The sequence below is a fragment of the Leucopleurus acutus genome (genome assembly GCF_964270905.1).
Source record: "Leucopleurus acutus genome assembly, chromosome: 17".
Taxonomy (NCBI): Eukaryota; Metazoa; Chordata; class Mammalia; order Artiodactyla; family Delphinidae; genus Leucopleurus; species Leucopleurus acutus.
Window position 1 is genome coordinate 41,827,031 of NC_139159.1, and position 25,393 is coordinate 41,852,423.

General features: G+C 41.4%; 1 protein-coding gene across 1 annotated transcript in view; it reads right to left on the bottom strand.

Annotated features, from left to right (window-relative positions):
- Positions 1-4,952: 4,952 nt before the first annotated feature.
- CDH17 (cadherin 17) overlaps positions 4,953-25,393 on the bottom strand; it is a gene marked incomplete at both ends in the record, with an annotated part of 87,892 nt that continues 67,451 nt past the window's right edge. Inside the window, 6 exons of the mRNA XM_082858957.1 lie at positions 4,953-5,053; positions 8,066-8,179; positions 8,314-8,430; positions 14,657-14,896; positions 17,307-17,437; positions 20,712-20,956. Of these exons, the coding sequence (XP_082715083.1) occupies positions 4,953-5,053; positions 8,066-8,179; positions 8,314-8,430; positions 14,657-14,896; positions 17,307-17,437; positions 20,712-20,956 (948 nt within the window). The remainder of the gene's footprint in view (positions 5,054-8,065; positions 8,180-8,313; positions 8,431-14,656; positions 14,897-17,306; positions 17,438-20,711; positions 20,957-25,393) is intronic.

Here is a 25,393-nt window from a genome sequence, read left to right on the forward strand (position 1 = left end):
CGGCCATTCGTCACACCCCTTCCTGTCCCACTGTGCACTCAGTCGGCCCTTCCAGGATAAGGATCACATGAAAAAAAGGGGAGTTTTGATTTCCGTCCAAAGAAACCAATGACTGTTCGTGGCGAGTAACTTGTGGAGGCCTAAAGTGGGACTTGTGCTTTAGCCATTGACATTCTTAGCCCTGGATTCCAGGGCAGCCCCTTACCCTTTAGAATTATCTACCATCTCAGGAGGCCGTCCTCCTTGTCTTAAGGGCCCAGATGGCTGACACACGACTAACACATAGCGTATAGTCACTCTGAAATGTCGAATGGAGCCTGAACTATGCTAGGAGGTAAAAGTGGAAAACCAATAAAATGCGAAATAATTGTGTTATAAAAAATGTTATTTATTTTTGTTAACACTGTCAGGAATTTCCCTTTAAATAGCCAGTTCTCCAAGCACAAGCACAAGAAGATCACTTTACAGAAATGTGTGTTTTCACAGTAATTTTTGCTCTGGTCTACAAAGGGGCTACTCTCCTGCAGGTGAAACCAGCTTCTTTCTTCTCAGCTTCGTGGCTGGAGTTCATAGGCTCCGATGTGCTGGCAAGAGTGACCTGGGGCTGGACCCACCAGGCTGCTCTTAGCTGAAGGATCTCTATGGGCCAAGCAATGGCTCTCTTGACAGCAGCCCTTCCTACCTTCCCTGAACTCTGGGGCATGGCCCATGTTTGCATCTGGGAAAGGGTCTAAGCAGGCCTGGTTAGGATTAAAGGTGCCCAGAAAGTTGAGAGGATTGGGAAGGTGATGTTCTGAAGAAAGATGCTGATTCAGACCCTACAAAAGATCATATTCCACACCAGACTGGTACTAACCCCTCTAGGGATTGTCTGGAATAAGGGAGCTCAGCTGTGGTTGCACATTGGACTCATATGGGGATATTTTTTCAGAATATTAAAGCTAGGGCCCCCTGCCCAGAGATGCTGACTCAGTTGGGGGTAGGGCTCTGGAATGAGTATTTTTGAAAAACTCCCCCAGGTGTTTCCAACCTGCACCCACTGGGCACCCCTGTGGTAGAGAGCTGGGCACCCGACACCTGACCACAGTCTTGGGACTCAGTCAGAATGAGACAGGCTTTGGTGAGAAGAAATTTAGGAGCAATGAGTGGTGTTTGGAGAACACACCTGCATGGTGTATACATTGTGTGATATCTTCACAGGTGTGCAAAATGTATATTTAAGTATATACAATGTGGGACACATTTGAATGCAACAAAATCAAAAATAGCATCAGTCTTGAGAGAGTCTCCTCATAAGATAACTTTTAGGCTTGAATGCTATTTTTTTCTCTCTTACTATTGTAAAACCTGTTTTAAAACATTGATATTATGAACAAATATTGTATGATTCCATTTATACCTAGCACACTCAAATTCATGGAGACAGAAAGTTAGAATAGTGGTTACCAGGGACTGGAGGTAGGAAGGAATGGGGAGTTCTTTTTTTTTTTTTTTTTTGCGGTACATGGGCCTCTCACTGTTGTGGCCTCTCCCGTTGCAGAGCACAGGCTCTGGATGCGCAGGCTCAGCGGCCATGGCTCACGGGCCCAGCCGCTAGGCGGCATGTGGGATCTTCCCGGACCGGGGCACGAACCCGCGTCCCCTGCATCGGCAGGCGGACTCTCAACCACTGCGCCACCAGGGAAGCCCGGGGGAGTTCTTATTTAATGAGTAGAGTTTCATTTAGGAAGATGAAAAGGTTCTGGAGGTCGATGATGGTGATGATTGCCCAACAACGTGAATGGACTTAATGCAACTGAACTGTACATTTCAAGACAGTTGAAATGAGTTTTTAAAATCAAATTGTAAGATATTGTACCTTTTCAGGTAACTTTTAAGGTTCCAAGTTTAACAAGTTCCCATGATGCATATGGCATTATACAGAATCTTGGAAACAAATTATTTCCTTTTTGCCCTAGATGCTTCAGAGGTAATCTCAGCTTCCTGCTTGTGAGCTGTCTAGACCATGGACCAGCAGCCTGAGATCTCTACTCTTAATTTACTGCTCTCCAGAAACCCCTGAGACTTTCTACGTAGCTACTCACAGGAGTTGCCCCTATACTTCCCACCCCCACCCTGAGACCCCCTCACTCTCCCTGCTATTTCTTAACCATCCAGAAATTCTTGAGGGCTTTGTCACTCACAGCCTCATTCACCATTGCATTCAGCTCTGAGGATGTTTGAACGGAGCGTCAGAGTTTGTATGTAGGGAAACGGAGTGTAGTGAAGTGGGAGTTTAACGCCTCTTTGAGGATACTGTAACTAAAAACAGAGAGTGGATTAGTTTCAATTTTGTCAGGTGGGTGGCTCTAAGACGATGGTAGCATAAGTGGCCTACATGAATCAGCTATTTCATGTATTCATTCTTCAAAAACTTATAGAGGAAGTACTATGAGCCAAGACTTGTCATAGAGACATTGAGAGGATTCCAAGAAGTCCCAGACTAGTTAAGGAGATCAAATGGGCCCTAACTGTAGAACATAAGGTCCATAAGCAAGGCACAAATATGCACTCTTGGTTGCAAGGGCAGAAATATATTGAGCTTTAAGTAATAAGGAATGTACTGGCTCACAGGATAGGAAAGTCCAGGGCAAGGTTGCCTTCAGGCACAGCTGGATCCAGGCACTCAACATCTTCAGAATCTTCTCTCAACTCTGTGTGGTCCTTGTTCTGGGGTAGGCTTACCTTTTGTGGTAACTAGAATGCTCTGAGTTTATTTTCTACTAGTTTAGCAAATTCCACTTAAAGAGAGCTATTTTCTAAGAGCTTCAACACAATTCTAGAAGTGAGAGATGGGGAGATGGGGAAAAACAGGAAGTTGACTCTACTCAAACTATACAGACTAGGTGTAGAAGAGCCAGGTGAAGGGGAGGAGAAGATGTTTTCCAGTGGAAATGGAACCATCTTTACCAGAAGAGGGAATAGATCCTAGAATTTTCCTCACCACAGTATAGTAGTTTAGATGAGGTAGTGGCCTGGTACCCTGTAGTTTCCTAAGAGAAGGCTTCCCAAAGGGACCAGTATATAAATTGGTCTTTAAGCCTTTAGGAATGGGTGGGATCTGGTCATGGAAGGAAGAGAAGGTTTAGAGGGAAGGCCCACCCAGAGGAAGAGCAGCACAAGAAATGTGAATACTAATCAGTGATTTTAGACGAGAAGGTTATGTGTGATCAGTCTATTATTCGATGATACAAGTTGGTCCAGAGAGAACAACCCTGAACTGAGGCAGGAGGCATCCCTAAGCCCTCTGAGCAGACCTGCCTTGGGACTGCCTCAGTCTTTCAGGAATGATAAAGTGCTTTCCGGAAAATAAGCAGGGCTAGCAATGATGCAATTTTAAGTGAACCAAATGTCATATCACAGTCACTCTTGGTCAAAAACACACAAGAAAATACCTACAGAAGTTGCTGAGAAAGTTAAACCATTCCTTAGGTTGGGATATAATTTGCTGTTGGTGCTCTTAGATTTTTGTTTTCTTGTTTTGTCTTTCAGCGTATGGTGAGACAAGAGAGAACCTCGCCCGTTATGAGTTTTCCAATAAGCCTTGTGTGGAAAAAAAACAGGTAAGAGAGCTCAATATTATCCTGAAGCACAGGATAACATTATATCAATACAAGAAAGTAATACTGAGGTCTTAGAAATAGAGTTCGGATATTTTCTTTCGTTTTACTTTTTTGCCTTAAAAAAATATAATAAAAGCCCTCAAAGAGGATTATTTATGAAAAACAGAACTCCATGGCCTGCTTCAGCCGTCATTGTAGGAGCACCTTTTCAGATACAAGTTGTTTTCCCAAACATTCTTGAAAATTCTGAGAGGCTGTGTAATGTTGAATGCTTTCAAGCCTCAAATCAGAAGCCAGAAAACAGCTCCAGGGCCTCGAAATGCTTCCAAATCTCTAAGGTTTTCTTATTTAAAATTTTAAAATTCCTAGTGTATCTGCCTCGAACACCCCAATCCACAGTCGTGAGCACAGGGAATTTTTATTTCATTGTGGACCCACTCTTTATGGGTTAATTCTACATGGGAGGCAATTTTGATAAATGATAGATAACCATTGTTATCTAGTCCTTCCCTCAACAAATGCAGAGAACCAGGAAGCAGAGACAAAGAGATCCGAGAAACAAAACCAAAGCCAATGTTTATTCTTGATTTTTGTCACTACATCTTTTGGGCTTCCTTATCTTCCTCTACTGTTAAATATATAATAACCGGAACTTTATTAATATACACATAAAGAAAACATGCGCAGCATGTGAGCGTGGTAGGGAGTGGCCGGTGTTGGCACCAGGGTTTATGAAGCAGGCTTCTGCACGGTCTGCTGTGGTCTCATGCTGTTCCCAAGTGCAAAATCCTCCAACGAAAAGCAACATAAGCCACGTGGGGCTAAAGGAGGCGAATAACAACAAAAAGTTTCTGTTCAAACTGAGGGACAGGTCTGCGCTTTAATTTTTTTTCCTGAGACTTAGCTTTGTTCTTTCCTCCAACAAATGTTTTAAAATTAGTGAAATACCAAAGGAGATGTGGAGGAAGGAGACACGGGATGGAATTAGCAAAAGCATAAATGGAATCCAGGATGTGCTGTGATGGATGACTGATAGATCTTAATGAAGAAAAAATGCACAGAGTATTTCATCAGCCCCTCTTTCCCTAAGAGGGAAAAGCACATACATTTTTGTGTTTGGATGAATAGCTAAGGCTTTTGCAGAGTGGAAAAGTGTCATGAGAAAATGGAAAATATCTCTAATGTCTACAGCACATGAAATATCTAAGAGTAATAAAATAGTAAAGGGCAAGAAGGTATATCGTAAAAAATTATAGTGCACATGTTGGATGAAAAGCAAAATTATGGGATTAAATGGTTGTGTTACTGAAATAGCACTTGGTACATAGACTCAAACATTCCTTTTCACATTCAGTTTCTCAGAGGCTTGACTTCAGATGCCTGAGCACTTTCAACATTATGTTGGCCTTTATTCTTCTTTATCTGGAAAAACACGACAGCTAAAATTATACCTAAAAGAGAAAATTCAGCGTCAAAGAGATGGAGTCTTAAAATGTACTGTCACATTCATTTATAAAGTAGCACCTGCATAGGAAAAAATAACTCATATAATTTCATTTTTGTTTGTGGTCCAACAAAGTTTCATTGTCCTGGTGATTAAGAGATTCTAGGCATGGGCTTTCTTGGATAAGTAAGCTTACCACTTATCTTGTTGTCAGTAAATATGTAACAAGTCCCAAGTCATATCGAAGCTGGTAGCTATCACTGAGTCTCTATCAAGGAATACAGGACTTAATGCCTACACTACCCTGAAGACTAAGTGCGTGAGCATTAGACAGAATTCCTGAACTTCAGACACAGTCAATAAATGTTGATTCCAGTTCTTCTTCCTCTTCCCTAGAGGAAGTAGTCCAATGAGAAAAACCAGAAAGCTGTTCTTAGACCAATTCACCTACCTAAAGCCTACTTTCACCATGTCCACATCAAGTATTACATTTTCTTTGCCATCTTCCTTGTCGCTCCAGCTTGAGTAGACTACCTAACCTCTCTGGTTTCCCCCACCTCTGACCTACTACAAAATTACATTGTGCATTTTAGCACTATGTATACTATAAATCAGAGACTTATCTGGAAAAGTAAGTTGTTTTTAAGAAATTAACCTGGCAGTAAGTTTGCAAGAGGAATCATGGCAAAAAAGACTGCATGCTCAGAAGCCCATTAAGAATCTTGCAATAATCCCAACCCTCCTATTTTGAAAAAAGTAAGGATATGAAACTACAAGATCCTATTACTTCTATCTTTAGATCACCAAACTCATCCAATCTTTAACTTGTTGTAAAAGTATGAGAGTAAATGGTCATGTTAGAAAACCATGGCATAAAAACTCAAAAATCCTTTCAAGATGAGAGGACAAATAGAATAAGAAAAGGCATAGAAGTAGAGGGGAGTTTGATAAGTGAGTAAACCTCAAAAGCCAGCTCAATTAGTATAAAAGGTGTGCACCAAACTGTGGTTCTCAAAGAGAAATGATGGTCACCATGCAATATTAGGATGCGTAATGGTCATGTCACAAAGGGCCTTCTATGCCATAATAATGAGGAATTCGAATGGAAGGGTATAAGGAAATGAGATCCCTTTTAGAGCTGTGAATCAGAGTCCAATGTGGTAGACTAGATGGTGGCAGAAAAGACCAGATGCCAAGAGAGCATTTAAGAAGACTTAGAATAGTCCCAGCTCTTCCTTTAAAAGAGAAAGGATGTGGAACTGTATAAACCCCTTTACACAGGTGAATTGATGAAGTATCTACTTTTTATTTTTAGTACATCTTTTTTGGAGTATAATTGCTTCTCAATGCTGTGTTAGTTTCTGTTGTACAACAGAATGAATCAGCCATATGCATACATATATCCCCATATCCCCTCCCTCTTGAGCCTCCCTCCCACCCTCCCTATCCCATCTCTCTAGGTCATCGCAAAGCACCGAGCTGATCTCCCTGTGCTATGCTGCTGCATCCCACTAGCTATCTGTTTTACATTTGGTAGTGTACATATGTCGATGCTACCCTCACTTCACCTCAGCTTCCCCCTCCCCACCCTGTGTCCTCAAGTCCATCCTCTGTGTCTACGTCTTTATTCCTGCCCTGCCACTAGGTTCATCGGTACCATTTTTTTTTTTTTTTTAGATTCCATATATATATATACGTTAGCATACAGTATTTGTTTTTCTCTTTCTGACTTACTTCAATCTGTATAACAGACTCTAGGTCCATCTATCTCACTACAAATAACTCAATTTCGTTTCTTTTAATGGCTGAGTAATATTCCACTGTATATATGTGCCACATCTTCTTTATCCATTCATCTGTTGATGGACACTTAGGTTGCTTCCATGTCCTGGCTATTGTAAATAGTGCTGCAATGAACATTGTGGTACATGACTCTTTTTGAATTATGGTTTTTTCAGGGTATATGCCCAGTAGTGGGATTGCTGGGTCATATGGTAGTTCTACTTTTAGTTTTTTAAGGAACCTCCATACTGTTCTCCATAGTGGTTGTATCAATTTACATTTCCACCAGCAGTGCAAGAGGGTTCCCTTTTCACCACACCCTTTCCAGCATTTATTGTTTCTAGATTTTTTGATGATGGCCATTTTGACCCGTGTGAGGTGATACCTCATTGCAGTTTTGATTTGCATTTCTCTAATAATTAGTGATTTTGAGCATCTTTTCATGTGCCTCTTGGCCACCTATATGTCTTCTTTGGTGAAATACAAGTAGCTTATGGAGCTCAACAGCAAAAAAACAAACAACTCAATTAAAAAATGGGCAGAAGAAGTATCTACTTCTAATACTTAACTTGTAGTGAAGACACCAGTTGAAAGAGGGTAAGGACTACAGTAGGTACTGAGCTGTTTACAAAAAAGAAGACAGGGAACTCTGCTATCCAGCCAGGCCAGGGGCCATGGCAGAGTGAGGCCTGTGATGCAGTGGAATTATTCTGAGATAATAAAGAATCAAGGCCCACAGTCACAAAACATAAAAAGGGGAGTTCTGCAACATTTCAGGTATGCCAGCATCTCCACTGGAAGGCTAGCTTCTACCTATTCCAACAATGGCAGACTAGACCATAAGCTCTGTGAGTGATGGATCTGTGTATATCTGTCACTGTGTTCCCCACCAAGCACTGTGCCTGACACATAGCAGAGGCACAGCGACTGCATTTCTTTCTCCTTCATCATGAAAGCTTGGTAACTAAGCATAAAATACAATAATTTATTCTTTAAAGTCTCTTATGTTGTATTTCCCAACCTAACCAGCAAGGCAGTGATAGGTAGAGGGTGGTACTAAAGCAGTAGCTCCCAATCAGGAAAGTTGGATATGGTTTACTGGTGATCTATATTCTTGGTGATTGCCTAGATTGCCATTTGAGCAGCCCCACACCAGTCCATGAAGTCACACCCTGATGTGAGCTTATGTTTCCAAGGCCCAGAACAGAAATCCTTGAATCTGAGAAATTATACTCACCGATGACCAAAAAGGTGGTAAGGAGTACACCAACTGTTATGCCCACAGTAGGTATCCCAGGCATGTGACCTGCTGGCTGGAAACACCTATCTTCCACACACTTGCAGAAAGTAACTGAAAAACAGAACCATATTTTGTAGATAAATTTTTGAGCGAACAATTGCAGAATCCCATCTCAAAGACAAGAATTCCTACAAACTACCATATTGACAGACATTATCCCAAGTTGCCTGCAGCAAAATATCTACCTGGTAAAGAGACAGTTCCTTCCAAGGGTGGCCGACCGCCATCATTGATGCGGACTGGGATGTGGTAAACTCTCTCCTCAAAGCCCATGTGCTTGGTGGAGAGCCTGCCATGAGTTCCTGTCAGAATATGGGAAAAATGACTGATGTGAGAACACAACTGCAGGCCCCTGGATGAGCAGGAATAAAGTTCATCTCTGTATCATATAATACTAAAGTTGACTAGGAAATAGTTAGATATAAGTATGAGTTAAACTACCAAAAGTATTACCACTTCGCAGGTACCCTCCAAAATGTCAAAAAGGATGCTAAAACATCCTTCAAGTTCTCAATTCATGACTTCTCTTTAGAAATGAATACTAAACATAGTAGGTTGTCATTACTCGTGATAGTTATGTTCCATATAGTGGCCGCAAACACTGAATTAGAAAGAGAAAACATATTTGAAGAAATAACTGCTAACTTTTTTTTCCAAATTTGATGAAAAGTCTAAATCCTCAGATCCAAGAAGACAGACAAATCTTAGGAAAAAGAAAAACGAACAAAACTACACCAAGGCACATAATACTCAGATTACATAAAACTAGTGAAAAAAAAAATCGTAAAGACATCCAGAGAAAAAAGACACATGACATTCAAAGGAACGAAGAAGAAACAATACAATCCAGAACACAAAGGAGAAATATCTTTAAAGTACTGAAAGAAAAAAGTCTCAATAAGTTTAAAAGTATTCCAGTCAGGGCTTCCCTGGTGGCGCAGTGGTTGAGAGTCCGCCTGCCAATGCAGGGGACACGGGTTCGTGCCCCAGTCCGGGAGGATCCCACATGCCGCAGAGTGGCTGGGCCCGTGAGCCATGGCCACTGAGCCTGCACGTCCGGAGCCTGTGCTCCACAACGAGAGAGGCCACAACAGTGAGAGGCCCGCATACAGAAAAAGAAAAAAAAAAAAAGTATTCCAGTCAAATGTTCTCTGGTCACTACAGAATTAAAGTATTTTTTAAAATTTTTTATGGTAGGCGGGCCTCTCACTGTTGTGGCCTCTCCCGTTGTGGAGCACAGCCTCCGGATGTGCATGCCCAGCGGCCATGGCTCACGGGCCCAGCCACTCTGCGGCATGTGGGATCCTCTCATACTGGGGCACGAACCCGTGTCCCCTGCATCGGCAGGCAGACTCTCAACCACTGCACCACCAGGGAAGCCCCAGAATTAAATTAGAAATCAGTAACCAGGAATATGTGGGAAATCCCCACATATATGAGAACTAAATAGCCCACTTCTAAATAACCCATGTGTCACAGGAGAAATCTAAAGGGAAATTAGAAAGTATTTTGAACTGAATGAAAATGAAAACATATCAAACTTTATAGAATACAGCTAACATGACACTAAGAGATAAATTTATAGCACCAAATGCCTATGTTAACAAAGAAAAAGTTCTCAATTGCCTCAACTTCCATCTAAATAAAAATAGAAAAAGAAGAACAAGCTAAATACAGCATAAGAAGAATAAAGGAAATAACAAAGATCTGAACAATGAAATACAAAACAAAAAAAATAGAGCAAAATCAATGAAACCAAAAGCTGGTTCATTGAGAATATATCAACAAAATTAATAACCTCTAGCCAGCTTGATCAGGACCAAAATAGAGGCAAATTTTTCCAATATCAGAATGAGGTGATATCACTACATATTCTGCAGATATTAAAAGAATAATAAAATAACGTTATGAATAACTTTGTGCCAATAAATTAGACAAATCAAATGAAATAGAGAAATTATTTGAAAGATACAAACTAACAAGCTCAACCAAAAATAAATCTATAACTTGAATAGCCCTATATCTATTAAAGAAATTGAATTTGTAGTTAACTCATGGTAAGGACACCAGTTGAAAGAGGGTAAGGACTACAGTAGGCACTGAGTCCTACTGTAGAAAACTTTGGGCCAGAAGCCTTCACTGGTGAATTCTATCAAACATTAAGGAAGAAATAAAAAACAATTTTGCACAAACTTCCAGGTAATTGAAGAGGTAGAACCCTTCCTAACTCATTCTATGAAGCCAGCATTACTCTGATACCAAAATCAGACGAAGACACTGCAAGAAGAGAAAAATACAGACCAATATCCCTTAAGAATATAGATAGAAATAACCTTATAATTTTAGCAGATCAAATCCAACCGCATATTAAAATGCTAATATTTCACCACCAAGTAAGCTTTATCCCAGGAAGAGAAGACTGAATTAACATCCAAAAGTTGATTGATATACTTCTCCAATTAACAGACAAAAACAACAACAACCAGGGCTTCCCTGGTGGCGCAGTGGTTGAGAGTCCGCCTGCCGATGCAGGGGACACGGGTTTGTGCCCCGGGCCGGGAAGATCCCACATGCCGCGGAGTGGCTGGGCCCATGAGCCATGGCCGCTGAGCCTGTGCGTCCGGAGCCTGTGCTCCGCAACGGGAGAGGCCACAACAGTGAGAGGCCCACGTACCCCCCCAAAACAACGACAATAACAACAACAACCAAAACCCCAAATCAACCATACAATCATCTCAATAGATGCAGAAAAATACACCTGAAATTTTTAGCACCCATTCCTAATTAAAAAAAAACCAAAAACACCTCTCAGCAAGTTAAGAATAGAAGATAGAGTCCTTAGTCTGATAAAGGGTATCTACAAAAAACCTATAGCTAACTTTATACTTAATGGTGAAAGACTATGAATGCCATCTCCCTAAGATTAGGAACAAGCCAAGTTGTTTCTGCTCTCACTACCTTCATTCAACATTGTCCTGAAGATTTTAGCCGCTAAGAAAGCAAGCTAAAGATATAAAAGCCATCCAGACTGGAAAGGAAATAAAACCTATAATTCACAGACAACATGACTGTCTATGTAGAAAATCTATGAAAACGTAAGAAAAAGAGGGAGAGAGAACTTACAAGTGAGGTCAGCAATGTTACAAGGCTACAAGATCAATATACAAAAATCATCAATTATATCTCCATATCCTGGAATTACTTAAAAATTTTAAACATCTAAAATAGCACAAACATATGAAATGCTTAGGGGAAATTCTATAAGAACTATACATTGAAAATTAAAACACATTGCTCAGAGAAAGTAAAGAAGACCTAAATAAGTGGAGACATAATCATATTCATGGATTGGAAAATTCAACTTTGTTAAGATGTAAATTCTCCCCCAAATTCAGCTATAGATTCACACAATCTCAATCACAATCTGCATAGGTTTTTTGGGTAGAAATAGACAAGTTCATTCTAAAATTTATGTAGAAATGCAAAATAAATGTTTTGAAAAAGAACAAAGCAAGGACATTTACACTACCTGATTTCAAGTCTTATTATTGAGCTGTGGTAATCAAAACATTAGAGTATTGCTATAAAGACAAAGAGATCAATGAAACAGAAAAGAAAGTCCAGAAATAGACTCATATATATGTGGTCACTTGATTTTTGACAAAGATGCCAAGACAATTCAATGTGAAAATGATATTTTCAATAAATAGTGTTTAAACAATTAGATAGCCGTCACTGTAAAAGCTAAAATTATAAGACCTCTGGGAGAAAAAAAAATAGAAAACTTTAGTGACCTTGGCAAAACTTTCTTAAACAATACACAAAATAGTCACAAATTATAGAAGAAAAAAGTCAGTAAATCAGATGTCATCAAAAAAATTTAGGGGTGGGCTTCCCTGGTGGCGCAGTGGTTGAGAGTCTGCCTGCTGATGCAGGGGACACGGGTTCGTGCCCCGGTCCGGGAAGATCCCACATGCCGCGGAGCGGCTGGGCCCGTGAGCCATGGCGGCTGAGCCTGCGTGTCCGGAGCCTGTGCTCCGCAACGGGAGAGGCCACAACAGTGAGAGGCCTGTGTACCGCAAAAAAAAAAAAAAAAAAGAAAGAAATTTAATTTGCTCTTCAAAAGGCACTGTTACAAAATAAAAGTGTAAGCCATGGCCTGGGAAAAAATATTTATAAACATATATCTGACAAAGAACTTGAATCTAGACTATATAAATAATGTTTATGACTCAACACCAGAAGCCAAACTGCTAAAAATTTTAAGCAGGCACAATATTTGACCAGACACTACACCAGTGAAGATATACGGATGGCAAATAAGCATATGAAAAGATGTTCAACACCATTAGTCATTAAGAAAATATAAATTAAAACCATAACGACCCAGCAATCCCACTCCTGGGCATATATACCCTTAGAAAACCATAATTCAAAAAGAGTCATGTACCACAATGTTCCTTGCAGCACTATTTACAATAGCCAGGACATGGAATCAACCTAAGTGTCCATCGATAGATGAATGGGTAAAGAAGATGTGGCACATATATACAACGGAATATTACTCAGCCATTAAAAGAAGCGAAATTGAGTTACTTGTAGTGAGGTGGATGGACCTAGAGTCTGTCATACAGAGTGAAGTAAGTCAGAAAGCGAAAAACAAATACCGTAGGCTAACACATATATATGGAATCTAAGGAAAAAAAAAGGTCATGAAGAACCTAGGGGTAAGACAGGAATAAAGACACAGACCTACTAGAGAATGGACTTGAGGATACGGGGAAGGGGAAGGGGAAGCTGGGACAAAGTGAGAGAGTGGCATGGACATATATACACTACCAAACGTAAAATAGATAGCTAGTGGGAAGCAGCCACATAGTACAGGGAGATCAGCTCGGTGCTTTGTGACCGCCTGGAGGGGTGAGATAGGGAGGGTGGGAGGGAGGGAGACCCAAGAGGGAAGAGATATGGGGACATATGTATATGTATAACTGATTCACTTTGTTATAAAGCAGAACCTAACACACCATTGTAAAGCAATTATACTCCAATAAAGACGTTAAAAAAAAAACAAGTTAATAAATATGTTAACAACTCATATAACCATATTAAAAAAAAACATAATGAAATACTACACTCCCACTACAATGGCTAAAATTAAAAAGACTGAGCATAGCAAGCATTGGGAAGAATATTAAGCAACTAGAATTCTCATTCACTGGTGGGAATGTAAAATGTTACAGACTATTCGGGAAGCAATTTGATATTCTCTTATAAATTTGACTGTATAGCTACCATATGATGACTTGTAGGTATTTAACCAAGAAAAATGAAAGCATAGCTCCTACAAAACACTTGTTCACAAATGTTCATAGCAATTTTATTTGAAATAGCAAAAATTGGAAGCAATTTAAGTAATAATCAATATGTTAATGAATAATAAATCATGATATAGTCATACAATGGAATACTATTCTACAGTATAAAGGAGTAAAGTGTTGATATATGCAACAACATGGTGAAATCCCCAAATATGTATACTAAGTGATATTCACCAAACAAAAAAAGAGTACATGCTGTTATTTTATTTAGATAAAATTCTTGAAAATGCAAACGAATCTATAGTGACGGGAAGCAGATCAGTGATTACCTGGGGTGAGGGATGGACAGTGTGGGGTGGAAAACAGGGATTGCAGCAGAGCATGAATAAAACTTTGTGGGGGGGGAGTGGAACTCTTCTTATCTGATTGTGCTGATGGCTTCAATGGTATATACATATATTGATTTTTATAAAATTGTATGCTTTAAATATGTGCTGTTAATTGTAAGTCAATTATATTTCAATAAATCTCTTTTTCAAAATCATGATGAGCGGGTTTCCCTAGTGTGCAGTGGTTAAGAATCCACCTGCCAATGCAGGGGACACGGGTTCAAGCCCTGGTCCAGGAATATCCCACATGCCGTGGAGCAACTAAGCCCATGTGCCACACTACTGAGCCTGCACTCTAGAGCCCGCGCGCCACAACTACTGAGCCCGTGCGCCACAACTACGGAAGCCCTCATGCCTAGAGCCCATGCTCAGCAACAAGAGAAGCCACCGCAATGAGAAGCCCACACACCGTACCCAAGAGTAGCCCCCCCTCGCCGCAACTAGAGAAAGCCCGCGCAGCAAGGAAGACCCAACACAGCCAAAAATTAAAATAAATAAAATAAATAAATTTATTTTAAAAATAATCATGATGAAACCTGTTTCTCAGCTGCCATTGGAAATTTGGCAATGTTGCTCTGATTGTCCAACTATTCATGTACCCTAAGAGAGATGTTGTGTATTAACAATCTTTCTTTCCTCCAAACCCCGGGGGCTTTCAACCCTCTGGAGAGCTTGCCTGTGCAAGTTTCCACAGCATGAACTTCCTTCCTGGAGCGTGGAAGAAAGCTCTGTGTTGAGTGCTGCATGCATACCAAGGCAAATAAAAACTCATTCCATCGCCCATCAGTGTTTTTCTCGATGTTCTTTTGACAACTCACCATTGATTGTGGAAACTTCCCAGTCTTTTTGTAAGCTTTCACTGCCAAGGGAAAATGTAAAGTGTCGACCCCGAAATAACTGCTGATCATCATCGGTGGCCTCGAAAATGAGACTTCCGGGTGCTTTCGGGGGATAACAGAAGAACAAGCCTGTGTACTCCTTGACCAGCCGCGGGGGGTTGTCGTTCACATCCATGAGGGTCAGGTGGAATTGCGCCACGGAGCTCAAGGAGGATCCGCCTAAGGAATTGAATCATTGAAATATGGTATCTGCTTTCTCATTCTCCTCTCAATAAGAAAGGATATTTCCTTTTCTTTAAAAAAAAAATTTACAATTCAGACCTAGTTTCATTTTCTGCTTAGAAAGTCTTGATAATAATAAGGATTATGTGCTAACATTTTATATACATTACTTCAAAACAACACTGGTGTACATTTACAGATGAGAAGACTGAGGTTCAGAGAAGTTGTGTGACTTGCCCAAGGTCACATAGCGGTAGAGAGGCTTCCAACCCAGGGGATCTGACTCTAGAGCCCACACCTTTAATCACTCAACACTGACTTAGGCATGTTCGTTAAGTTTTCTAAAGGCATGTTCGTTAAGTTTTCTAAGGCTCATTTCTTCAGCTGTAAAACGTGACTTTATGAGGATCTGACATGTATTCTTAGAAAATTGTACAGAGCTGTACAAATGTTATTTGCTGTGGTGTCCTGGAGAAAATTTTGACCTCTGTAGCCTGAACAATTGGTAACTGTGTGATCATGGGCAAGTTACTTCTCAGTACCTTGGTTTCTTCATACATCAAATACGGTCAATAATAGTACCTACCCCACAGTGTTGTATGAGGGGTAAGTGCTTAGAACAGGACGGTCAGTACAACGTAAACACTTACTGTTCTCATTCTCCCTGATGTTTCTACAATTTCTGACTCAGACCTGCTTCAATTCCAGTAAACACTACTTGCCTGCTTTTCTTGTCGGCTGTCTCCTTAACCAAAGGAGGAAGTCATTTCATCAATGTGTGTCATTTCAGGGCCAACAACTGCAAACAGAGCAGGGTTTTGAACCCTGGTTTCGATTCATGAAACTTCTAAAATGTGAGAGGCCTTTAGGACACATCCAAAGCGAAGTGCTGACCCCACAGTACATTTTAGCGGAAGGCACAGCACAAAGGCTTAGCCAGAAACTTCCTGCTGATTAAATCAGGAACTTTTAAATTGAGAGTTAAATTTATGGAGTGTGATAGTGGTATGTGCTAGAAAGAAGCACATCAACTAGAAGTAAGAGAGAGAGCCAGTCCCCAACCTGCCTCAGCGAGGCCCGTCCACTCACACACCACCATTCCAAGTTCGACACACGCTTCTGCATGTCTGCCCTCACTGGTTTAACATGCCTGCAGCACTTTTGTTTTTCTTCATCTTTTCACACACAGGGACCATTTTCATGATTCCCACCTATTGGAATGTTCCGCATTCCAGCTCCCAACCCTGGGCTTCACGTTTTGAAAGTTTCCTTCTTTGGTATAAAACTATATTTAGTCATAATCTGTTCAATTCTAATTTTTTGGTAAGCCAGGCAGATATATTTATTGTCTAATTCGAGGCTCTGACCAGCATAAGATCAACAGAATCCCGACTCCAAGTTGGAAAATTCCATTTAAACGTAAAGAAACTCAGTGTTTTAATCACGAGCCTTATCGCTGGTAAGCATAATATTCCTGTGAGTTTATTTTTATAGCTATATAAGATTCAAACATCCTTGGCTCATCTTTATAATAAATCTTTCCTTTCAAAAGTTCACCTGGTTTCATCAAAACAGGTATCCAGGGCCACCCAAATCTACCAAATCAGAATCTGCAAGGTGAATTCCTATCTGTATGGAACAAGCTCCCGGGTGATTCTGGCATATATAAAGTTGAGAACATTGAACAAAACATTTTATGCTTCAAAAGGATGAGACCTCGGTCACTGCAATTTAAGCCCGAAGGAGCAAGTAATAGTCTAGGTAGGCAGGTCAGTGGTTTGACCCTGCTCCCTGGAGAAACCCACAGCCACTTTGGAGGAAGGGAGGTAGCTCAGTGGGGACACAGGAACCTACCTAGAAGCTGTGGTCCCTTCAGGACACCACAGAGTGAGCAGCAGCCCTGAAGCCTAGCCAGCCTCCGGGTGCATCCCTGCCTGAAAGAGCCCTGCTACCGGGCACGGGGGTTCTCATACTGAACAAAGCCAAGAAGGTGTGAGCACTCCTCTCCACTTTTGTACCCTTCTCATTTTTCCACTGTAAGGTATTCTGACAATTTGACCCAGTTTCCCACCCACCTCACCCTCCTTCCCATTTCTACTGATGTAGCCCCTAATCATTTGTGTTACCTTTTATTGATTATTATTTTTTGTTTTGTTTTGTTTTTGTTTTTTTTTTTTCGGTACGCGGGCCTCTCACTGTTGTGGCCTCTCCCGTTGCGGAGCACAGGCTCCGGACGCGCAGGCTCAGCAGCCATTGCTCACGGGCCCAGCCGCTCGGCGGCACGTGGGATCTTCCCGGACTGGGGCACGAACCCCTGTTTCCTGCATCGGCAGGCGGACTCTCAACCACTGCGCCACCAGGGAAGCCCGATTATTATTTTTTAATTTATTTATCTATTTCAGCTCACCTACTTCTGTTGCCACCACTTGTACCCGATACAGACTTTCAGCTTCCCTGTCCAGCGGAGCCACACTAAAGATCTCGCCGGTGACGGGGTCAATTTTTAGCCAACCTCTCTTGTCACCTCTTAGTGAATAACTTTAATAAGAGAAAAGAGCAAAAGGAAGCCCACATTACTCTGCAGGAAAATGTAAAGATAGTTCATGCATCACTATGCTATTATATCAGCACTATCCCTTGCATATTACTGACAACATATTTAAAGAAACATGATCTAATATTATTACTGCTTTATTTGCAAACCATCTGCCTTCAAAGGGAGGATTTGTTCATCCTTACAAAGTGGTTTTTGTACTTGTTTTAAAAGAAAAGGTATCGTCACAAACTCTAGCAGAAAAAAAGTTAAACTTTTCTGGCAATCAAAGAATTTCAATTAAAACAACCTGGAATTATCTTTTAAAATTGATTAGCAAACCGCCCCCTCTCAGAAAACTTGAACACTCATTGGTGGAAATGTGTGAATGGGTGGATACTCAGAGGCTACTGGGGGGTGGCGCAGTGAATTCCTCATTCAGCAGACATCTATTGAGGGCTTAGCAAATATCATGCTGTGGACCAAGAGAGGAGATTACACAAAGGGGTTCTAGGCCGGTGGAGGAGACAGACACAGAGACAGATAATTCCAGTAAAATGTGGTGAATACAAAGAGGCCATGTGGAATCCCAAATAAATTAAAGGGAATCAGAGAAGTCTTTCTGAAAGAGTAGATGTTAACTAAAGCAAGACAAAGAAGGATGCTTTAAGCAGAAGGAATTGTATGAACTAAGGCTGAGAGGCTAAGGAGTAGCTTAGGGTGTGGAGGCATCAGACGTTCCAGCAGTGGTGGGATAAAATATCAATAGGACGCAGTGGATGGCAAAAGATGAAGCCAGAGGGATTGGAAAGAGCTGAATCATGAGAAGCAGTGGGCAGCCAGGGAATGGTGGTAAGCAGGACGGTGACCTAGTCATGTTTGTGTCTTCAGTGGAACTCATTGGTAGGTGTATGAAAGGTGAATTTGAGAGAGACAAGCCTAGAACCACGGGAAAACCAATTTCTATAGCCTTTTGGGAACAACACATCGGAGCCATAAGGATGTCTATATCTTTAGGTCAAAGAATCCCACCTCTGGAAATGTTCTCCAAATAAAAAACAATTGAATCGAAGTTAAGAAAAAGAATTATATACATACATTCAAAACTTTTCTAGAATTTAAAAAAAAATACTGGAAGCAACCTACATGTCCAGTAGTAGGAGAATGATTAAGAAGTTATAATGTGTTAGTTCAAATTAATTTTTCCCCAGTGTTAGAATATTCTATATGCCAAGCACTGTGTTAGGTTATGTGTATGGTCGGTGAATTAAAAATTCCTATGTAGTCGGGATTTCTGAGTGAGACAGACACCCGTTGGAAGGTTTTCAGAGGAGTCACATGATCTGATTTACTTTTTTAAAGACCCACACTCTGATTGCAGTGAATGGACTCGGGGGGGGGGGGAGGTGGAGGAGATGATTATGGTGACCTGGACCATTGCAGAAGTGGTGAGAAGCAGGTGGATGAAAGAATCTCTAATATTTACTGATACATTGGATTAGGAGCCACTGGGTGCTAATGGATTCTAAGTTTGTGGACCTGAAAGAAAGAAAAGAATTAAATTGCTCAGGCTTTGGCAGCTTTTGAGTCATCCTTAATTCTTAACTGACTCATTACTAGCATTTGATCTATTGATTATTCCTCATTCATGAAGTACTTTTTTCATTTGTCTCTTACAGGACACTCCCTTTCTCAGTCTTCTTTCTCATCTTCCTGATTTTAACTTAATAGTACATACGTTGTATCTTTTCCTGGACCCATCTGAGGAATGATCTTAAATGCCTTTGTTTTCTCCACTCATAAACTCAAATTTTTACTCACTTGTCTCTGACTAATAACTTTCATAGCATTCTCATAAGGGAGATAGAAGCATTTGTTAAACAATAAATGGTTGTTAAATTAGGAACATCTTGTGCCCCATCATAATTAGTGACTGATGTACGGAGCAGTATCTACACTATCCATACAGTACAACCCAAGTCTTCTTTCCTTTCTCATATTTGTCTTTTTTTTTTTTTTTTTTTTTTGCGGTATGCGGGCCTCTCACTGTTGTGGCCTCTCCCGCTGCGGAGCACAGGCTCCGGATACGCAGGCTCAGCGGCCATGGCTCACGGGCCCAGCCGCTCTGCGGTATGTGGGATCTTCCCGGACCGGGGCACGAACCCGTGTGCCCTGCATCGGCAGGCGGACTCTCAACCACTGCGCCACCAGGGAAGCCCTCATATTTGTCTTTATGAAAGTTGACAAGTGCTTGCAGAGCAAAACAGTAGGTGGGATCTTAGACAGACAATAAGAAAAAGGTCTTGGAACTGATTCCAATTGCCTAAATGATCGCTCAATGGGAGGCAAAACTCTCCTTAAATGTTTAGAGGCACTTAAGGAATTGTCATTCATAACCACATGCATGGGTTTTAAGTTATGCTAAAATATTTGTCATGCCATGGACAGTAGGACTGATGTTCTACAATAGAAGCAAAAGATCGGGGTTCAAGTCCTATCTGTGTGCTTATTAACTAGATGATCTTAAAAAGGTTATAGATATTAATACAGATACGGATACATACACATACATATGTTATCTTAGAAAAATTATTATCATTGCACATATTTAAGGCAAATCTGTGCGGGTTCTATTGCACTGAAAAAAAAAAAAAAGATTGAGAATTGCTAAGGTAGAAAGAGTTACACATCTTGTTTAACCTTCTCAGCCCATGTACTCATCTCTCCAGGGCTGAGTTCTGGAATGAGTCTTGTTGCCCCAGACTTGCTCTCTGCAAAGCTGAGGATCCTATACGACCCCCTTTGAGAAGATTCCCTTCACCCTATCAGGTGGCTGAGTCTGCCGAGTCAGGTTTTTGCTTTATTCTTCTGTTTAGAACTCCAGTCCGCCTTAGGGGCTGGAACTCTTCCCCAGACCCTGGTCCCACGACTGGTCCAGACAGAGGGCCTAGCTTTGGACAGCCCAGTCTCTAGACCCCACCTCCTGAACTCACCAGCTCTCAGCCGGGACCTGCAGTAGGCAGCTTGGGGTGGAATCTGACCCGCTTCCCGCTTGCCCGAGCCTGGATTCTCACTGATGCCCCCCAGGGTACTGGCACCTGCCAGAGCCAAGGGCAGATTCACCAAGTACACTGGGACATGGCCTCAGATTGCTGGCTGCTCCCTTAGGGGAGAGTCCTGGAGTCAGGCCAGCTTCTCTGCCCTTCCCGGCCCTTCCTCCTCCCCACCATCTGTGGTCACAGCGCACGGCTAGGCCTGCCCAGCACTGCTCTCCTCTACCTTATGTCCAGACCTTCCGGATCCTTGGCAGTCACGTTGCCCACTTTGGTGCCTTTAGCCACATCCTCTCTGACTTTTGCTTGGTATAGTTGTTGGGAAAATTGCGGTGCCTCATTCACATCTGTCACAGTAAGTCTGAATGTAGCAGAAGAGCTGGCATTGTACTGTACACCAAACACCAGAGGCTCTGGGTTTTCTGCTTGGAACACAATATTGTAAACATCTGCTGCTTCAAAATCAAGAGGCTGTGTAGGGAAAAAAAAGAAGGAAAATTAATTGGGGGATAATTAGCTCTCTTAAGATTCATTCCCTATGTTCCTTGAAAAAACGCTTACAGAGCAGCAGTTCTTAATCTAGTGTCAGCAAAAACTTACGTTTCAGGATAATAGAGCCATGGAAAAGTTTTTGCTGCAGGACTTCTCAGGACTTTTAATATGCTAATGTGTGTTCAGACTCTCCTAGAAGAGGAAATCAGTGCAGCACTCCTCAAATTTATTAACCCTTGAGTAATTCATTCATTTAGCAGAAACTTACTGATTCTCTCAAGATGGTTCTCAGAAGTCATTGGGAAGTGCTTATGCAAGATTTTCACATTGGTGGAGGATGATTTCCCAGAAACCTCAGGACTTAAACCTCAAAATAAAAGACTTTAAACTCATGGAGGGTGGGAGAGTTTAGCAGACACAATCAAGAGATCGATGATCTGCTCTGGTTCAAGCCATGTGGGACAGGACCAGGAATGAAAATCAAGAAACTAATTTTGGTTTAGTTTGAGGAAGAATTTAACGGTTAGGGCTACCCAAGACAGAAAGAGTTGCTTCAAAAAGCAAGTTCCTAACTCTGGAAGCTTTCAAGAATAGGCTTAAACAGGGCTTCCCTGGTGGCGCAGTGGTTGAGAGTCCGCCTGTCGATGCAGGGGACACGGGTTCGTGCCCCGGTCCGGGAAGATCCCACATGCCGCGGAGCGGTTAGGCCCATGAGCCGTGGCCGCTGAGCCTGCGCGTCCGGAGCCTGTGCTCCACGATGGGGGAGGCCACAGCAGTGAGAGGCCCGCGTACCGCAAAAAAAAAAAAAGAATAGGGGCTGCCCTGCTGGCGCAGTGGTTGAGAGTCTGCCTGCCGATGCAGGGGACGTGGGTTCGTGCCCCGGTCCGGGAAGATCCCACATGCCGCGGAGCGGCTAGGCCCGTGAGCCATGGCCGCTGAGCCTGCGCGTCCGGAGCCTATGCTCCGCAACGGGAGAGGCCACAACAGCGAGAGGCCCACGTACCGCAAAAAAAAAAAAAAGAATAGGCTTAAACAATACATGTCAGGCTAGCATAAAAGGACTTAAGTATCATTTAAGCAATTGTGCTTTTTTTTAAATATCACCCAAACAATTGGTTTACATTCTTTTAAGGTTCCTCTCAAGGCAGAATCCATAATTCTATGGGGAAAAAGTCCTAATCCTAGAGACCTGCTGAGGAGTGAGACAGACCCTAAAGTAGGGCTTCTAAAGGGGAAAGAAAGGGTTTCCTGGGATCCATGAACTCCTAGAAACCAAAATCTAAATATTGCATTGTTAAAAAGAAACAGGAGGCCCCAAATGGGGTCACTTGTGCTAAACCCCATGTCAACAAACCCAATCTTAATACCTAACCTAATTACAGTCTCAACCCCTGCCCAGAAATGCAACGTTTAACCAATCAACCTGGAATTACCTCATCAGAACTAGTGAGGTAATCTGCCCAATAGGCCCTTTTGTTCCCTTTAGGAGGGCAGCCTTGCCTGAAACAATGCATTCTTTGCTAATAATTTCCTTTTTCCGCCTCCTTTCTGCCTTTAATAACCTCTGCTTTTCTACAGCTTGGCGGAGGTTCCTTCTGTGTGCTAGATTCCTAATGCCCAATCCATTTAAAGTCAATTGGATCCTTACATTTCCTCAGCTGAATTTTTGTTAACAAATTTGGTGGCAGTGGTGGGATTGAAGGAGACTTACAACAGCTTTGACGACAATGAGAGACACAGGTGTGGTACCCCTCAAAAACTCTAAGTTCACTGTCCTTCTTGCCATTTCCAAGAGCTGGGGGTAAACCCCTCTGAGCTCCGCTCTCTTTGTGTTTAGCTCCTGATCCACTTGGCTTTCCAGTCCAGGGCTCAGTGGGTCAACTTGAGCTGGCTGATGGTTCCATGCAGAATCTGAGTCCCTAGGCCTTGGTTCTGTCTGAAGTTCCCCGCGGTTGTATAGCATCCCTTTCCCTAGTTCCAGTCCACAGTCCCCATTTACTGCAATCTGTTGACTTAATCCATGCTGGGAATTGCTGATGGTGTGCACAACCTTCTCTTGGTTACCTCTGGTGTGTTAAGGTGTACATGTTTGTTTGTCTTATTTTGTGTAGATAAGGGCTATTGCTAGCAGAGATCTCAGAAGCCAAAAAAAAAAAAAAAAAAAGCTGCAAAATTTGGTGGGTACAGATGGAGCATTTAAGGGCTGTTAGAATGCTCACCACCTAACTCAAAGACTCCTGTATTAGGATAAGTTGGTCATAGAACAGGTTAGATTGATACAGACCACCTGCCAACCTAAAGAAAATTTCTGTGCAACAAGGTACAATACATGGTAAAACAATGCACAATCCCCAGGTCAGTGGCACAGCCCTTTTAGGTATTAGTTCAGCATAGCTAATGGGATCCATAAACGCTAAAGAGTTAAGTGCGCCACCTTCCAGCATACCTGCTTATTTTATGTCTAAAAACTATGTCTCAGGAGCTATAAATACCTACCAAAAAATGGCCAAAATTTTACTAAAGACAACCTAGAATTTTGTGCATAAGAACTTGGCTTGGTAACCATCAGACTGAGGTCCCAAATATGGCTGAACGGAAAGTAATGGAAGTTGAACTCCATTTGCTGCTAAGGGTCCTAGCAAACGTTCCAATTAGATAAAAGCATTTAAGAATTGCACTTAGGGCTTCCCTGGTGGCGCAGTGGTTGAGAGTCCACCTGCCGATGCAGGGGACACGGGTTCATGCCCTGGTCCGGGCAGATCCCACGTGCCGCGGAGCGGCTGGGCCCGTGAGCCATGGCCGCTGAGCCTGCACGTCCGGAGCCTGTGCCCCGCAACGGGAGAGGCCACAACAGTGAGAGGCCCGCGTACCGAAAAAAAAAAAAAAAAAAAAGAATTGCACTTAAAATCAAGGAATACCTATTTTAATGGGCATGCAGAAGCCTCCAAAAGACTTAAAATTTCCAAAATAGTGTCATTGCAAATTTCATTGCAAAAGGCTAATAAAAAATTAGAGATATAAAAGGTGCCCAAAAAAGACTATAGGACTGATATAATTCCTACTGCTCCCCTCCATCCTCCTTTATTTGAATATTCATTCTGGTAATCTTCTGTCTGAATTGCCTCTCCACTCTGAAGAAACTATTAATTAGTTACCTTTTATTAATAAAATAAGAGCTTAGCTTGGCTTTCTGCCTGCCTAGGGCAAGCAGGCTGTCAGTTTTTTCCTTTCGCTATCTTTGGAGTAACTCTGGATCCTAGAAAGGTAGTAACCTTTGCACCCTCTTTGAGGATACCTCTTGGGTCCATGGAGTTCTTTAATACTGCCAGAAGCATTTACCATTTAAACAGGCTGAAACTGACAAGCTATTGATGATGTCATTTAGGTTTCAAACCAATCCCTTGAGGAATCAAGAGCAATTCTTTTCATCTTACAAATCTTTGCAAAACTAGATATGCAGCTCTAGAGGCGATTCAAAGTTCACCTATTCCTTTTACCAATCTCCAAACCGCCCCTATTTTATCTTAAAAGGCTTATAACTTGCATTCTTTCCCTGTGCCTCTGAGATGTAAATGTTAAAGTACAAACTTCAGGGAGGTAAGTTTTATCAGAAGAAAAACAAAAAGGGGAAAGGTCATTTGAAATTTAGGACCAAAAAAAGCAACTTAAATTCAACTCTTCTAATAACTAGTAAAACAGATGTGATAAGGTCTCTGCATCCATCTGTATGTTCGTGTGTGTCTACATATACGTGTGTTGCAGATGTATGGTATTGCTAAAACTCATTTACAAAAGAGTTCTATTTAGCTGGCTTAAACAAACAAGCATTTATATAAATTTAGTCTTCATAGAAAGTCTCAAAAATATAATAGAGGCTAATCCAAATGTTTTTCAGTTTTATATATCCTGGGAAAATATTTTATATCAAAGTTAATTTAAAGTTGCTGGTTTGATTAAAATAGAATGTGTCTAGAATTACACTGAATATAATACAGGCACACAAATTTTATTCTACATGGGTTTATTAGTCAAATAAGTCCATGTTATCTCTGTTACAAAGTTTGTCAGCAAAAAATTAAAAAAAAAAAGCTTATGGTGATGATTGACTTTGTCTAATGTCTCATGAAGTTTTCATGGGTAATCTAAACATAATAGTTGGGAGCAAGTGATTTAGATAGATGTAAGTGGGATAAGAGTTTTTAGGTAAACTTTTTTCTGCAATAATTATATTTTATGGTATGTGTACTTAGTCTCTCTTTAATAACTTACACCCTTAGCATTTTGCTAAATTAAATGATAGAAGTTCATTGAATATCTAGATCACTTCTAAATAATATAAAATACTAAAACATTAATTACTGAACGTAGATTTTTACCTACTTTTGGTTTCCTTTTGCAGAGGAACTAAAGACATTT